The sequence below is a fragment of the Eleutherodactylus coqui genome, chromosome 10 (genome assembly GCF_035609145.1).
Source record: "Eleutherodactylus coqui strain aEleCoq1 chromosome 10, aEleCoq1.hap1, whole genome shotgun sequence".
Taxonomy (NCBI): domain Eukaryota; kingdom Metazoa; phylum Chordata; class Amphibia; order Anura; family Eleutherodactylidae; genus Eleutherodactylus; species Eleutherodactylus coqui.
This window is the reverse complement of record NC_089846.1, coordinates 794577-811896: the sequence shown is the minus strand read 5'-3', so window position 1 is coordinate 811896 and position 17320 is coordinate 794577. Positions and strand designations below refer to the sequence as shown.

Genomic DNA, 17320 nt, shown 5'->3' with positions numbered 1-17320 from the left:
AACTGCACACTTTGTACCCCTTTGACAAGGTAAATCTGGATTAGTTCTTTACAAACTGGGATCATTAAAGCATCTTTTTTCAGAAGCAGTGCCCCATCTGTCCATGGGCTGCGACTGGTACTGCATCTCATCTCCACAGAGGACAGTTTCCTTGCTCTCACATCCGGTACAAACCTCTGTAATAAACTGGGAACGCTTTCATTGAGGAAACCTCTTCCCTTCTGGGAGACCCCCTCAGTATTACTCTGTCAAGGCTCCCTGTAATGACGCCATTCCCACAAGGAGGTGTAAGTAGAGGAGAGGGCTGCGGGCAGGGCGGTGGCTGCGGGCAGGGCGGTGGCTGCGGGCAGGGCGAGGGCTGCGGGCAGGGCGAGGGCTGCGGGCAGGGCGAGGGCTGCGGGCAGGGCGAGGGCTGCGGGCAGGGCGGTGCCTGCGGGCAGGGCGAGGGCTGCGGGCAGGGCGAGGGCTGCGGGCAGGGCGAGGGCTGCGGGCAGGGCGAGGGCTGCGGGCAGGGCGAGGGCTGCGGGCAGGGCGGTGCCTGCGGGCAGTTGCTGAAGCTCAGCCTTGCACAGAGAGCGGCCGCCCAGTTCTGCAGAAAGTAGAAGGAGATTTATTGAAGCCATATATGGAAGCAGAGTGTTCATGGAGCTTTGGATCCTGGAGCCATGGGTGATGCCGAGCAGGCAAGCAGCCCCGTGTGTTGTACCCAGGGTCGGTCCTCATGGGCTCCGGGGGTCTCATCAGCTACTGGTGCAGATATTCCAGCCAGTCACGCAGAGACGGGTTCTCAGCAGGGGGCTAAATGACAGAGACAGAACATTAACTCCAATTCCGCGGCCACCATTGCGCTCCGTCCGCAGAGAAGCATCTGCAGCCTTGTACCTTAAGGTTGTCGGAGACGCTGCACGGTTCTGCTGGCAGCGGCCGGACGCCTCCGCTCGCAGGGTATCCCGGCTCAATCAGCAGGCTGTGGTGCTTGTTCCCTTTCAAAACCACAAGTCGTCTCTCCGTAGGGAGCCAGTCAATGGTGTAACTAGAATATGGCAGAAGGGTGCGGTAGTTTACACACGTTTCAGTAGGAAAGGCGCTACAGAAGCGTCACCGGCTACGCCTACCGCCACTCTCCATGTGTGTGCGCCGCGCTCCAGGCACTCAGGTACAACGTGCATCACTCACTCTAAATAGGTTTCCACCTCAGACACCGCATAGAATTAGGGGAGATGATGGGACCAGTCAGATCATGGCAGTGGGTCAGAACCCTACAAAGATCAGGCCTACCCATGTAACACAGAACAGGCAGCATATGACGAGATTCATGTAACGTTACCGCTCACGCAGCTCGCTCAGCTCCTCCAGCAGTCGGCCATGACTCTGATACCAGCACTGCAGCTCCAGGATGGTGGCAGCGATATGAGACGTAGAGCCACGCTGCAGCTCTGGCGGTGGTCGGGGCATGCAGGCTTCAATCTGCAGAAACATCACATATTTGGCCTTCAGTGTCCCCATTCTGAGCTGCCAGGAGTCGTGTGCAGCTACAGGTACGCCTTACAGCCAAGGAGCTCTAGGTGTGCGCGGTCTGGAATAGAATGGCTCCCCAGCAGCAGCGCACGCTAGGAGGAGAGAAACTGCCATCTGTGGCAGGATCCTCCGGGACAAGCCCTAAATCACTGATGGCATCTCTCATCGCGGGTCGGCCGCTGCAAACAGGCGGTCACGCATCTATGAGCTACTGGAGGCGAACGGCTGCAATGAGCTCCGCCGCCCCCACTCACTGAGCTGCCACGGTCGGCCCACGTAAAAGGGGCTACAGCTACTTCTAGAGTCCACAGGTCACCTTTAGTCACTTGTCAGTTACAGTTCATTTCCTGGACAGTTTTCGCTCACCTCCACCTGAAATTCTCCCTCAGACGTCCAATGCAGGTTAACCCTTAGTGGCGCGATCTCTGTCTTCTCACTGACATGTATATCTAGAACAAGTTCCTTATCCCCAACCGACACCAAGGACACTCCCTGCAGATGACTTAGGAGACCCGCGAGGCTGGAAGACCTGCAATAGGAAGAGACGGGTCACACTTCCTGGGCTTAGCCTCATGTGGCCTGAGAACGCCCCCCTCCCAGGGCAGAGCAAGGCCTGCCATCAGTGTTTTGGGGCCGTCGCTCACCTGTTGGCAGCGTGGATCCAGCGATCTGCCGCCTGCTCCAGGTTCCGGATCTCCTCCTTCAGCTGCTCCATCTGAAGCTGACATTTCTCTACCACCAGCTGCTGCTTTTGGAAAACTTCCTGCAAATGGCGCTCCGTCTCCTTGGCCTGGAACACAAGAAGGAGTGACGAGAAGATGAAAACTAGCGGCGCGTTCTCCGAGGACTGGAAAGAGTGCATGTAGAGGAGACGTTACCTTCTCATCCGCCATCACTGTCTGAAAGAGAACACAGAGGAGCCGTTAGTGGAATAGACAGACGAACGTCCAGCAGGGTCCTGCGTACCAAGTAGAGGCACGTGCGGCCAACCTGCTGCGGCGCCTCCATTCACCCTACATATATGAAGCCCATCCATCAGAGTAAGGGCTCATTCACACGGGCGTATTGTCACCGCATATTAAGCAATGTCTGTGCCATCCGTCCCCAGGCAGGCGCGGTATCTGCCGGTGGAGTGCATGGGCTGTGAGGTCTTGTACGCCTACGCCCGTGTGAACGAGCCCTGAGGCTGCACTCCTCACCCCTTCAGTTTGAATTAAATGTGTAAAGTCAGCGCCGTGTGAGCGCCCCCCGCAGTCTCCACACGGGACATATTTGCTGCAGAATGCCTGCAGTAGAAATCCACCTCAAAAACCATATTATGCAGAACGCAATCCGCACAAAATCGAAGGAGACAACCAGCATGCTCAAGGTTTGATAGTCTCATGCACCTAGCTGCCACCCAAATGCGGCGCCCGCGACCCTCAGCCTCCTCCCCCGAGCGTGGCACCCAAACCCCCCCCCCCGAGCGTGGCACCCAAACACCACACACCCCCCCCCCCCCGAGCGCGGCACCCAAACCCCCCCCCCCCCGAGCGCAGCACCCAAACCCCCCCCCCCCCGAGCGCAGCGCCCGCAGCCTCCTCCCCCGCGCCCACAGCCTCCTCCCCCGCGCGCACAGCCTCCTCCCCCGAGCGCGGCGCCCGTGCAGAGCCTCCTCACCTGAGCGCGGTGCCTGTGCAGAGCCTCCTCCAGCTGCGTCTTCTTCTCTTGCAGGAGCTGGAGCTTCTCCAGGAGTTGTGGGATCAGCTCCTCCACCTCCATCACCTTCTCCTGGTATTCAGATTTTAGAGACTTCCACTTCATCTTCACCTCTTCTACCTCTTGATCTGATAAGAGAAGTCTACAGGTGATGTGCTCCCTCACAGCCCCTCGTTCTTCTACACCTCCCATGCTTGTCCTCTCCCCCATACACCGTTATCAGATCTACCGCCCACCAGGTGCCCTCGTTATGCCCCATACAGACCCATGCCCAGATCACATGAGATCCAACATGTCTGATTCAGCTGTAATAAATGCCTCCGAGACTGAGTAAGTCATCCCTCTCTGGCTGCGCACCGGATGACCAGGACCCCGCCGGGGCACTCACTCAGCGTCTCCGGGCTCGTCTCCTCCCAGCTGGCACTGTCCGCTTCTTGGAGGAACTCCAGGAGGAAGCGCAGGACTTGCAGTTGGCTGCGCAGCATTTTCTGCTTTCTGCGTCTTTCCTGAAAAACAGCAGAACATTACTAGCGGTGGGGGCATGCCGTAGACCGCCGTCAGCCATGCCCGTCAACCCCTGCGATACTAGGGAGGGTGAACAGGCCGCTGCCCTCTAGTGGCCACTTCTCTCCACGTGGCCCCTTACTGCACACACGGGCTGCTGGCATGTCAGTGCGTGGACAAGCCTCCGTGTGCCATCTAAAGGCCTGGCGTACACAAGTTATAGGCAGGATGTTGTAAGACAAGAGCCTCATTGAACGGTCTAATATGATGCGAGAGCGCCGCTGAACCGACAGAACTAAGTGGGCAATGAGGAAGCTGGACTGTCACACATCCCTCCGAGGATTGCCCAACAGCGTCCCACTGTAACAAACGCTCGACTGTGGGCCAAGGGATTATTAACGCATGACAGCGCTACACCTCTCCGTGGGCTGTCCGAGGTATTGCAGCCGATTCCCATTCATTTCAGAGAAGACCTGCAATACCATAAAGAACCCACAGAGAGGTGTGGCGCTGTTTTTGGAAGAGCTGCCATGCGTTTCTAATCCCATACAATCACTTTTACAGGAAGCGTGTCGGTCCCTAAGGGCCCCGGCGGTGGGCTCGGCCACCACTTCTACATGTCATTGCCTGGTTTGGGGAAACATACTTGAGACTTGGCAGCAGCCGGCAGCGAAGAGCCTCAGTAATGGTCACTGCATGTACGCAGCGCCATCAGGGACCAGACAGGTCCTACAACCAGAGGTGTCCTCGATAACTGACAGTAATCAGAGATATGGACCATGGGCAGTAATCCAGATGACCGCAGACCGGGCACTCACCATGGAGTAATCCACCAAGACTTTAGTGGGGACCTCGCCATCGCCCTCCTCCTTCTGCCGCACGTCCAGACGAGCGCTGCTTGAGAGGGAGTCCAAAAGCCTGCAGAGCAGAAATCAGTGAATGCTTGGGAACACAAGGAACACACGGGGCTGCAAGTCCTCCATTTAGAATAGTACATATTAAAGAGCGCCACCTAAACCTGAAGTCAATTAAGTCACGCCCTATGGTCGCCTCACCAAACTCTACCATACTGAGGGGGGAAGGGCAGTAGAGCGTGCCAGGGAGCGGTGGAGACGCCCAAGGATGCGGGAAGAAAGACCATCACGTTCTACTGCCTTCCTGTTAGCTCTCAGGCTGCAGAATCATCGTCCTACAGCACTGCAGAACGGGAAAAGCAACCCTCGCCAGTCCGCACGCTCCGACACAGGGGGCCACGCAAGCTACCCCCCCCCCCCCCAGTCCGCGCGCTCCGACACAGGGGGCCACGCAAGCTACCCCCCCCCCCCCCCCATTCCACACACTCCGACACAGGGGGCCGCGCAAGCCCGCCCCCCCCCAGTCTGCGCGCTCCGACACAGGGGGGCCACGCAACCCCTCCCCCAGTCAATGCGCTCTGACACTGGGGGCCGCGCAAGCCTCCCCCCCATCTACGCGCTCTGACACAGGGGGCCGCGCAAGCCTTCCCCCCCCAGCCCGCGCGCTCCGACACAAGGGGCCGCGCAAGCCTCCCCACCCCCAGTCCACGCGCTCCGACACAAGGGGCCGCGCAAGCCACCCCCCCCAGTCCGGGCGCTCCGACACAAGGGGCCGCGCAAGCTACCCCCCCCCCAGTCTGCGCGCAACCCCCCCCCCCCAGTCAATGCGCTCTGACACAGGGGGCCGCGCAAGCCTCCCCCCCATCTACGCGCTCTGACACAGGGGGCCGCACAAGCCTCTCCCCCCCCCAGTCCACGCGCTCTGACACACGGGGCCGCGCAAGCCTTCCCCCCAGCCTGCGCGCTCCGACACAAGGGGCCGCGCACGCCTCCCCACCCCCAGTCCACGCGCTCCGACACAAGGGGCCGCGCAAGCCTCCCCACCCCCAGTCCGCGCGCTCCGACACAAGGGGCCGCGCAAGCCTCCCCACCCCCAGTCCGCGCGCTCCGACACAAGGGGCCGCGCAAGCCTCCCCACCCCCAGTCCGCGCGCTCCGACACAAGGGGCCGCACAAGCTACCCCCCCCCCCCAAGTCCGCGCACTCCGACACAAGGGGCCGCGCAAGCTACCCCCCCCCAGTCTGCGCGCAATACACAGCATATTAACACACACACACAAATAATATACTCCTTCTAGGGATGGCGGTGTTACTGACAGTGAGTGTATATATCAAAGACTCCTAGAATGGTAGAGTTGAAAGGGTCCTCCGGGGTCATCGGGTCCAACCCCCTGCTCAGTGCAGGATCACTAAATCATCCCAGACAGATGTCTGTCCAGCCTCTGAAGACTTTCATTGAAGGAGAACTCCCCACCTCCCGTGGTAACCTGTTCCACTCATTGATCCCCCTCACTGTCTAATATCTAATCTGTGTCTCCTCCCTTTCAGTTTCATCCAAGATGTTGAGAAAGCCAAACTGTTAAATTCCTATTTTGTATCTGTTTTCTCTCAGAAAGTAGATGTAGCATCAACTGATCTTCCCTGTGCCATTGGGGAAATTCAAGAATGCAGGCTATCTGCAAGCAGAGAGATGGTGAGGGAACACTTAGCTAACTTACATGAACCCAAGTCTCTAGGTCCAGATGAATTACATCCTAGGATACTAAAGGAAGCAGCGGAGGTAACTGCTGAACCACACGCCATAATCTGTGAGAATTCCTGGAGAACAGGAGAAGTCCCAGAAGATTGGAGAAGGGCAAATGTTGTCCCCATCTTCAAAAAAGGGAAGAAGGTGGATCCAGGAAACTACAGGCCTGTGAGCCTGACTTCTATACTGGGAAAGATCTCTGACCAAATTATTAAACAACATATATACAAGTACTTGGATGAGAATGGAGTAATTAACCAGAGCCAGCATGGGTTTGTAACAAATAAGTCATGCCAGACAAATCTGATTTCCTTCTATGACAGAATCACCGACCGGGTTGACCAGGGAAATGCGGTGGATATAGTATATCTTGGCTTTAGTAAAGCATTTGACAAAGTATCTCATACCAGACTTATTGATGAAATGACCAAATCTGGGATTGACAAGGCAACTGTTAGGTGGATTCACAACTGGCTGAGTGATCGTACTCAAAGAGTGGTCATAAATGGCTGCACATCCAAGGGGAAGAATGTATCAAGTGGGGACCACAAGGCTCTGTCCTAGGCCCAGTGTTGGTCAGCATGGTTATAAATGATCTGGAGGAGGGAATTGTGGGAAACTGATCAAATGTGCCGACGACACAAAGCTAGGGAGGGATAGCCAACACTAGGGAAGAGAGAGGATTCAAAAAGATCTAGAAAAGCCTGAACAGTGGTCGGCGACTAACAGAATGGTATTTAACAAGGAGAAATGCAAAGTCCTACATCTGGGCAAGAAAAATGAAGAAAGCACATACAGAATGTGAGGAATTGGGCTAAGCAGCAGCACATGTGAAAAAGACTTGGGGATACTAATAGATCATAGACTGAACATGAGTCAACAATGTGATGCAGCAGCCAAAAAGGCAAAACACAATTCTGGGATGTATTAAGAGAAGCATAGAGTCTAGATCACATGAGGTCATTATCCCCTCTACTCTTCCTTAGTCAGACCTCATCTGGAATACTGGGGCCAGTTCTGGGCACCCCACTTTATATTAGACATAGACAAACTGGTTCAAGTTCAGAGAAGAGTCACCAAGATGGTGAGCGGTCTGCAAATCATGTCCTATGAGGAACGGGTAAAGGATCTGGGGATGTTTAGCAGAAGAGAAGGCTGAGAGGAGACTTAATAGCCGTCTACAAATATCTGAAGGGCTGTCACAGTGCAGAGGGATCAGCCCTATTCTCATCTGTACAAGGAAAGACTAGAAGCAATGGGAGGAAACTGAAAGGGAGAAGACACAGATTAGATATTAGACAGTGAGAGGATCAATGAGTGGAACAGGTTACCACAGGAGGTGGGGAGTTCTCCTTCAATGGAAGTGTTCAGAGGCCGGACAGACATCTGTCTGGGATGATTTAGTGAATCCTGCACTAAGCAGGGGGTTGGACCTGATGACCCCGGAGGACCCGATGACCCCGGAGGTCCCTTCCAACTCTACCTTTCTAGGATTTTATGTGTGTGGCACGAGTCTAGGGAAATTTGACATTGTGAAACACAAAGTGACAAGACTTAGCATTGCTATTCTTGGGTTTAGTGTTTTTTATTGCACCGGATGGGTAATGGATATTTTCAGTCCGATGACATCACATTGCGCTATGCCGTACACGAGGAAATCAGGAGGAATGGATTTGCCTTTATTACAAATAAGCGGACTTCAAAGGGAGTATAAAGTTCTAAAACAATCAGCGACAGTATCATTGCTATCCGGATACGGGGTAAGCCAGTGAACATCTCCATCTTTTGTTCTATGCCCCAACGACGGATGCTGATGGGGAAACCATTGAAGGTTTTTATGCTGAAGTCCAGAAAACGCTAAACGACGAACCAAAGAAGGACATCATTGACATCATGACCGACTTCAATTCCAGAGTCGGCAGCCAGAAGCAACCAGCACAGGAATAGTTGGGCTTGGTGAAAAATGAAGCCGGTGATCGCCTGGTACTGCCAAGAAAATCAGCTCAGGACAGCCAACACATGGTTTATGCCACCTGAACGCCGACTGCCCACGCGGACACCCCCAATGGCCTCCATCAAAGTCAGACGGATTACATCTGGTGTCATAATTGTTGGTGAAGTTCAGTCATCGCTGATCAGGAACTCCTTGCAGCTAAGATCAAGAGCAAGTCCCATAGCATTAAGAAAGTCGCTCCATTGAGAAAATGTGACTCCTGTAAAATCCCCCAATCACACAGCATGGAGGTAGCAAACCGATGGGAACTGCGTGACCCATCAGAGGAGCTCCGGCCTGATATACATATGGAAACAGTCAGCAAGCATCTCACCTACAAGAAGCAGGACACACAACGCTACTGGTTGTCCGAGTGAACCCTGAGATAGCCGATAACAGAAGAGCAGTGAAGGCGGCCGGCAACAAACATGGAGATCGGCAACCAAATGCTGATGTTCAGCGAGAGGCAAGGAAATGGACTGCCAGGAGCGCTGGGAACCGGAAGCAGAAGCCATGAAGGCCGTATGTCAGGCCGATTCTCACAGGTCAAGATGGCCCGAAAACCCTTCATGGCATCAGCACAATCAGAGGCAAACATGGGCATGAACTGAATGACCAACAGAGCATCCAGGATGGGTGGAGGGAATACTCAGAGGAACTAGATGCCTGCAGCCACATACCTAGACCATCGTGTGTGGCGGAGCCGGTGGACTCAGAGCCTCCATTATGGAGTCACAAGTGGCTATGGCAATGAAGCAACAGGGCAACAATAAAAAGCACGGGGCATAGATAACATACCGGCAGAGCTGGTGCTGCCATCACAGTGCTGTGCCAGGCAGTATGGGCATGCACACCATGGCCACAGGACTGGGAAGGATCTGTCTTCACCCCTCCACCAAATACCAGTGACTCCCAGGATATCTCCAACTACCGAACCATCGCCCTCACTCCGCATGCAGGATTCTCCTCAGCATTACACAGGCAGACTGAGATCAGCAGTGGGAGCGGCGCCCCCTGAGGCCCAGGCAGCACCAGCGAGGGCGCGGCACCCAACGCCATATGGGTCATTCCGTGTCAGTTCAACCAACGCTCCCGGTCGACCATCTCAGATTTCAATGAAACTTTGCACAAAGATAGACCCTGACCCTAAACTAAGATAGCCAGAATATTAGGCTTCAGAGTGCTTTGGTTCACGAGCTACAGGTCTTAATCTAGGGGGTTGTCATGTGATTACAGCCTACAGGTCTTAATCTAGGGGGTTGTCATGTGATTACAGCCTACAGGTCTTAATCTAGCGGGTTGTCATGTGATTACAGCCTACAGGTCTTAATCTAGGGGGTTGTCATGTGATTACAGCCTACAGGTCCTAATCTAGGGGGTTGTCATGTGATTACAGCCTACAGGTCTTAATCTAGGGGGTTGTCATGTGATTACAGCCTACAGGTCTTAATCTAGGGGGTTGTTATGTGATTACAGCCTACAGGTCTTAATCTAGGGGGTTGTCATGTGATTACAGCCTACAGGTCTTAATCTAGGGGGTTGTCATGTGATTACAGCCTACAGGTCTTAATCTAGGGGGTTGTCATGTGATTACAGCCTACAGGTCTTAATCTAGGGGGTTGTCATGTGATTACAGCCTACAGGTCTTAATCTAGGGGGTTGTCATGTGATTACAGCCTACAGGTCTTAATCTAGGGGGTTGTCATGTGATTACAGCCTACAGGTCTTAATCTAGGGGGTTGTCATGTGATTACAGCCTACAGGTCTTAATCTAGGGGGTTGTCATGTGATTACAGCCTACAGGTCTTAATCTAGGGGGTTGTCATGTGATTACAGCGCGCAACCTGAAAAAAGTGGCGATTTCAATCCATTGCCAAGCCAGTTCCAATGACTCTAGAGCAATGAACCTTCACACACTAGGAGACCTTTTGGTGCTGAATCCAGCTAAGCTCCTCAGACTGCCCCTCTTATCATCATTCTGCCCCTCTTATCATCATTCTGCCCCTCTTATCATCATTCTGCCCCTCGTATCATCATTCTGCCCCTCGTATCATCATTCTGCCCCTCGTATCATCATTCTGCCCCTCTTACCATCATTCTGCCCCTCTTACCATCATTCTGCCCCTCTTACCATCATTCTGCCCCTCTTATCATCATTCTGCCCCTCTTATCATCATTCTGCCCCTCTTATCATCATTCCGCCCCTCTTATCATCATTCTGCCCCTCTTATCATCATTCTGCCCCTCTTATCATCATTCTGCCCCTCTTATCATCATTCTGCCCCTCTTATCATCATTCTGCCCCTCATCATCATTCTGCCCCTCTTATCATCATTCTGCCCCTCTTATCATCATTCTGCCCCTCGTATCATCATTCTGCCCCTCTTATCATCATTCTGCCCCTCTTATCATCATTCTGCCCCTCTTATCATCATTCTGCCCCTCTTATCATCATTCTGCCCCTCTTATCATCATTCTGCCCCCATCGCATGTCAAAGGAGCTGAAAAATTCTATTGCGCCAAATAAAACTCCTATTTTAGGCAGTAATAACTCCTAATCAATGCGATCCGACTCGGCTCTGAATGTATCAATGTGCACTCCATAGAAATGGTCCTCATTATTCACATTAGGGACCCAAAAGGATGCAGAGCTCTTAACATACAAGGAGTCAAAAATGGCAAAAAACACTTTTAGGCAAATTTTTACCTTTTTTCAGAGGCAAAAATCGGAATGTACTCCATTTTTATTTTCATTTTTGTTCTATTTGGAAGAGAATTTTTTGCTCTACAAGATTCGATGTTTTTCATTTTGTTCCCAGACCTTCTAGATGGGAGAATATCAATGCCTGTGAAGGTCCTATGCACTCGGAGGTCAAATAATAAAAGAAGTGGAAGTTTGGCATGGATGTATAATTAGTTTAGAAATCATGAGAAGGTAAATTATTTTTGGAATGAGACAACTTTTTGTGCTCAAGAAACTTATGTGATCACAAATTGCCTGACGAGTTCAGGTGAGCCCCAAGCTTTGGCCTAAGATGGTCAGAATATCATTGATTGTGGTATATTACAGTGATCACTGGGCTTATTTAGCACTCTATCCATATTGGATACTGAGATTATCTAAGGCTACAACTATAGTTTACAAGTGACTGATTGTGAAAAATGAGCAGAAAGGAAGCGCAACTGCTGGATGCCATGTCAAGCTGGAGCATGCCGGCTGATCAACAGCTTCATGACAAAACGCAAAACAAAAATCTCCCATCTAGAAGGTCTGGGAACAAAATGAAAAACATCGAATCTTGTAGACCAAAAAATTCTCTTCCAAATAGAACAAAAATGGGAAAAAAATAAAAATGAGTACATTCCGATTTTTGCCTCTGAAAAAAGGTAAAAATTTGCCTAAAAGTGTTTTTTGCCATTTTTGACTCCTTGTATCTTAAGAGCTCTGCATCCTTTTGGGTCCATAATGTGAATAATGAGGACCATTTCTATGGAGTACACATTGATACATTCAGAGCCGAGTCGGATCGCATTGATTAGGAGTTATTACTGCCTAAAATAGGAGTTTTATTTTGCGCGATAGAATTTTTCAGCTCCTTTGACATGCAATGGTGGCAGAATGATGATAAGAGGGGCAGAATGATGATAAGAGGGGCAGAATGATGATAAGAGGGGCAGAATGATGATAAGAGGGGCAGAATGATGATAAGAGGGGCAGAATGATGATAAGAGGGGCAGAATGATGGTAAGAGGGGCAGAATGATGGTAAGAGGGGCAGAATGATGGTAAGAGGGGCAGAATGATGATACGAGGGGCAGAATGATGATACGAGGGGCAGAATGATGATAAGAGGGGCAGAATGATGATAAGAGGGGCAGAATGATGATAAGAGGGGCAGAATGATGATAAGAGGGGCAGTCTGAGGAGCTTAGCTGGATTCAGCACCAAAAGGTCTCCTAGTGTGTGAAGGTTCATTGCTCTAGAGTCATTGGAACTGGCTTGGCAATGGATTGAAATCGCCCCTTTTTTCAGGCTGCGCGCTGTTATCACATGACAACCACCTAGATTAAGACCTGTAGGCTGTAATCACATGACAACCCCCTAGATTAAGACCTGTAGGCTGTAATCACATGACAACCCCCTAGATTAAGACCTGTAGGCTGTAATCACATGACAACCCCCTAGATTAAGACCTGTAGGCTGTAATCACATGACAACCACCTAGATTAAGACCTGTAGGCTGTAATCACATGACAACCCCCTAGATTAAGACCTGTAGGCTGTAATCACATGACAACCCCCTAGATTAAGACCTGTAGGCTGTAATCACATGACAACCCCCTAGATTAAGACCTGTAGGCTGTAATCACATGACAACCCCCTAGATTAAGACCTGTAGGCTGTAATCACATGACAACCCCCTAGATTAAGACCTGTAGGCTGTAATCACATGACAACCCCCTAGATTAAGACCTGTAGGCTGTAATCACATGACAACCCCCTAGATTAAGACCTGTAGCTCGTGAACCAAAGCACTCTGAAGCCTAATATTCTGGCTATCTTAGTTTAGGGTCAGGGTCTATCTTTGTGCAAAGTTTCATTGAAATCACAGAGGGTCGACTGGGAGCGTTGGTTGAACTGACACGGAATGACCCACATTGTAAACCTGCGAAGCACCAGGGGAAAAGCTGGAGAATATCTACATGTGCTCCACCGACTGCACCAAGGCCTCCGACTGCGCCGACCATGACACGCTACGGCGCCCCCTACAGGAGCCGGCCGTATCGGCAGTCAGCTGCTAACATCACTTTATACCATCTAGAGGCCGCAGTGAACACAGTATGGGGGCACAGATCGGTGAGGGGTCGGCAGAGGCGTCCGACAAGCCAGCATCCTCTCACCCCCCTGTTTAACCCATGTGGGAAGGGATCATGTGGTAAATGGGCCGAGGCGAGGGCACGTCATCTGCCATGTGAGCCTGAGCCTGGCTGGAGAGTCTATGCGGAGATATAACCTAGGGGAGCATGGGGCTAAACATGGAGATCTGAGGAGTAGGGATATCGGTTGGGGTGGCCGATTCACGGTCATTGGTTCTTTGGGGTGGCCGATTCACGGTCATTGGTCGTTTGGGTTGGCCGATTCACGGTCATTGGTCGTTTGGGGTGGCCGATTCACGGTCATTGGTCCTTTGGGGTGGCCGATTCACGGTCATTGGTCCTTTGGGGTGGCCGATTCACGGTCATTGGTCCTTTGGGGTGGCCCATTCACGGTCATTGGTCCTTTGGGGTGGCCCATTCACGGTCATTGGTCCTTTGGGGTGGCCCATTCACGGTCATTGGTCCTTTGGGGTGGCCCATTCACGGTCATTGGTCCTTTGGGGTGGCCCATTCACGGTCATTGGTCGTTTGGGGTGGCCCATTCACGGTCATTGGTCGTTTGGGGTGGCCCATTCACGGTCATTGGTCGTTTGGGGTGGCCCATTCACGGTCATTGGTCGTTTGGGGTGGCCCATTCACGGTCATTGGTCGTTTGGGGTGGCCCATTCACGGTCATTGGTCGTTTGGGGTGGCCCATTCACGGTCATTGGTCGTTTGGGGTGGCCCATTCACGGTCATTGGTCGTTTGGGGTGGCCCATTCACGGTCATTGGTCGTTTGGGGTGGCCCATTCACGGTCATTGGTCGTTTGGGGTGGCCCATTCACGGTCATTGGTCGTTTGGGGTGGCCCATTCACGGTCATTGGTCGTTTGGGGTGGCCCATTCACGGTCATTGGTCGTTTGGGGTGGCCCATTCACGGTCATTGGTCGTTTGGGGTGGCCCATTCACGGTCATTGGTCGTTTGGGGTGGCCCATTCACGGTCATTGGTCGTTTGGGGTGGCCCATTCACGGTCATTGGTCGTTTGGGGTGGCCCATTCACGGTCATTGGTCGTTTGGGGTGGCCCATTCACGGTCATTGGTCGTTTGGGGTGGCCCATTCACGGTCATTGGTCGTTTGGGGTGGCCCATTCACGGTCATTGGTCGTTTGGGGTGGCCCATTCCCGGTCATTGGTCGTTTGGGGTGGCCGATTCCCGGTCATTGGTCGTTTGGGGTGGCCGATTCACGGTCATTGGTCGTTTGGGGTGGCCGATTCACGGTCATTGGTCGTTTGGGGTGGCCGATTCACGGTCATTGGTCGTTTGGGGTGGCCGATTCACGGTCATTGGTCGTTTGGGGTGGCCGATTCACGGTGATTGGTCGTTTGGGGTGGCCGATTCACGGTCATTGGTTGTTTGGGGTGGCCGATTCACGGTCATTGGTTGTTTGGGGTGGCTGATTCACTGTGATTGGTTGTTTAGGGTGGCTGATTCACGGGGATTGGTTGTTTGGGGTGGCTGATTCACTGTGATTGGTTGTTTAGGTTGGCTGATTCACGGGGATTGGTTAAGGTTGCCCGAGTAGTGGTGGTGTGGAATAGGGATATATGCGAGCGGGTACGGCGAGGGAAGCGGAGAGGAGCATTGCAGCGCTGGAGCCGCTGCCTATGACCTGGACGGCGGGGGAAGCTGATAGCAGGGGGTGTTACTGTGTGAGTTATCATTTGCAGTTTCCCGCTGCTCGGACGCGGCTCACCTCCCGCAGCCCCGGCCCCTACTCACCGCTGCGCAACCTCCGCCATCCTCTCAGCGCTTCCCGCCCTCCAGCTATAAACGCTATTGGTCAGTCTTGCTCACTTATCTACATTCTTATTGGCCGCCGCACTGATAAGTCCCGCCTCTACCCAGAACACTTTGCGTGTGTCGTCTTGGAAACGACTCCCAGCTAATCCGGACGCCATGTTGGTGGAGGCAGTGCGCGGAGAATGAGCTGCCGTCACGGAGGATTACTGGTGTAAACAGCTTTACCCCCCCCCCTCCTATAGTACCCGAGATAGAAATAATGCCCCCTGCAGGCCCCACACAGTATTACTGGCCTATTTATGTGCCCCCTGCAGGCCCCACACAGTATTACTGGCCTATTTATGTGCCCCCTGCAGGCCCCACACAGTATTACTGGCCCCATTTATGTGCCCCCTGCAGGCCCCACACAGTATTACTGGCCCCATTTATGTGCCCCCTGCAGGCCCCACACAGTATTACTAGCCCCATTTATGTGCCCCCTGCAGGCCCCACACAGTATTACTAGCCCCATTTATGTGCCCCCTGCAGGCCCCACACAGTATTACTAGCCCCATTTATGTGCCCCCTGCAGGCCCCACACAGTATTACTAGCCCCATTTATGTGCCCCCTGCAGGCCCCACACAGTATTACTAGCCCCATTTATGTGCCCCCTGCAGGCCCCACACAGTATTACTAGCCCCATTTATGTGCCCCCTGCAGGCCCCACACAGTATTACTGGCCCATTTATGTGCCCCCTGCAGGCCCCACACAGTATTACTAGCCCCATTTATGTGCCCCCTGCAGGCCCCACACAGTATTACTAGCCCCATTTATGTGCCCCCTGCAGACCCCACACAGTATTACTGGCCCCATTTATGTGCCCCCTGCAGGCCCCACACAGTATTACTAGCCCCATTTATGTGCCCCCGGCAGGCCCACACAGTATTACTAGCCCCATTTATGTGCCCCCTGCAGGCCCCACACAGTATTACTAGCCCCATTTATGTGCCCCCTGCAGGCCCCACACAGTATTACTGGCCTATTTATGTGCCCCCTGCAGGCCCCACACAGTATTACTGGCCCCATTTATGTGCCCCCTGCAGGCCCCACACAGTATTACTAGCCCCATTTATGTGCCTCCTGCAGGCCCCACACAGTATTACTAGCCCCATTTATGTCCCCTCTGCAGGCCCCACACAGTATTACTGGCCCCATTTATGTGCCCCCGGCAGGCCCACACAGTATTACTAGCCCCATTTATGTCCCCTCTGCAGGCCCCACACAGTATTACTGGCCCCATTTATGTGCCCCCGGCAGGCCCACACAGTATTACTAGCCCCATTTATGTGCCCCCTGCAGGCCCCACACAGTATTACTAGCCCCATTTATGTGCCCCCTGCAGGCCCCACACAGTATTACTAGCCCCATTTATGTGCCCCCTGCAGGCCCCACACAGTATTACTAGCCCCATTTATGTGCCCCCTGCAGGCCCCCCACAGTAGTACTGGCCCCATTTATGTGCCCCCTGCAGGCCCCACACAGTATTACTAGCCCCATTTATATGCCCCCTGCAGGCCCCACACAGTATTACTAGCCCCATTTATGTGCCTCCTGCAGGCCCCACACAGTATTACTAGCCCCATTTATGTGCCCCCTGCAGGCCCCACACAGTATTACTAGCCCCATTTATGTGCCCCCTGCAGGCCCACACAGTATTACTGGCCCCATTTATGTGCCCCCTGCAGGCCCCACACAGTATTACTGGCCCCATTTATGTGCCCCCTGCAGGCGCCACACAGTATTACTAGCCCCATTTATGTGCCTCCTGCAGGCCCCACACAGTATTACTAGCCCCATTTATGTGCCCCCTGCAGGCCCACACAGTATTACTAGCCCCATTTATGTGCCCCCTGCAGGCCCACACAGTATTACTGGCCCCATTTATGTGCCCCCTGCAGGCCCCACACAGTATTACTGGCCCCATTTATGTGCCCCCTGCAGGCCCCACACAGTATTACTGGCCCATTTATGTGCCCCCTGCAGGCCCCACACAGTATTACTAGCCCCATTTATGTGCCCCCTGCAGGCCCCACACAGTATTACTAGCCCCATTTATGTGCCCCCTGCAGGCCCCACACAGTATTACTAGCCCCATTTATGTGCCCCCTGCAGGCCCCACACAGTATTACTAGCCCCATTTATGTGCCCCCTGCAGGCCCCACACAGTATTACTAGCCCCATTTATGTGCCCCCTGCAGGCCCACACAGTATTACTGGCCCCATTTATGTGCCCCCTGCAGGCCCCACACAGTATTACTGGCCCCATTTATGTGCCCCCTGCAGGCCCCACACAGTATTACTGGCCC

The 17320-nt window shown here is 53.2% G+C and overlaps 1 protein-coding gene across 2 annotated transcripts; it reads right to left on the bottom strand.

Moving 5' to 3' along the window:
- Positions 1-587: 587 nt before the first annotated feature.
- ZWINT (ZW10 interacting kinetochore protein) lies at positions 588-15064 on the bottom strand. 2 transcript variants are annotated; one of them, XM_066579940.1, is made up of 10 exons: positions 14953-15063; positions 4539-4638; positions 3605-3722; positions 3178-3344; positions 2397-2417; positions 2163-2308; positions 1885-2047; positions 1328-1467; positions 883-1033; positions 588-798 (listed from the first exon to the last, which is right to left on the bottom strand). In XM_066579940.1, the coding sequence occupies exons 1-10, from the start codon at positions 14970-14972 to the stop codon at positions 745-747; spliced, it is 1080 nt and encodes a 359-aa protein (XP_066436037.1). In that variant the 5' UTR covers positions 14973-15063; the 3' UTR covers positions 588-744. The 2 variants fall into 2 exon arrangements, with proteins under 2 accessions (XP_066436037.1, XP_066436038.1); XM_066579941.1 differs by lacking the exons at positions 588-798; positions 1328-1467 and having other exon boundaries at positions 889-1033; positions 14953-15064.
- Between the last annotated feature and the right edge of the window lie 2256 nt (positions 15065-17320).

Bases quoted from the DNA above. Each gene is read 5' to 3' on its own strand.
- ZWINT (XM_066579940.1), bottom strand. From the start codon at position 14,972: ATGGCGGAGGTTGCGCAGCG. The intron at 3,723-4,538 runs GTGAGTGCCCGG...GCTGTTTTTCAG, and splicing joins TCTTGGTGGATTACTCCATG to GAAAGACGCAGAAAGCAGAA. The intron at 3,345-3,604 runs GTGAGTGCCCCG...TTCTCTTATCAG, and splicing joins GACGAGCCCGGAGACGCTGA to ATCAAGAGGTAGAAGAGGTG.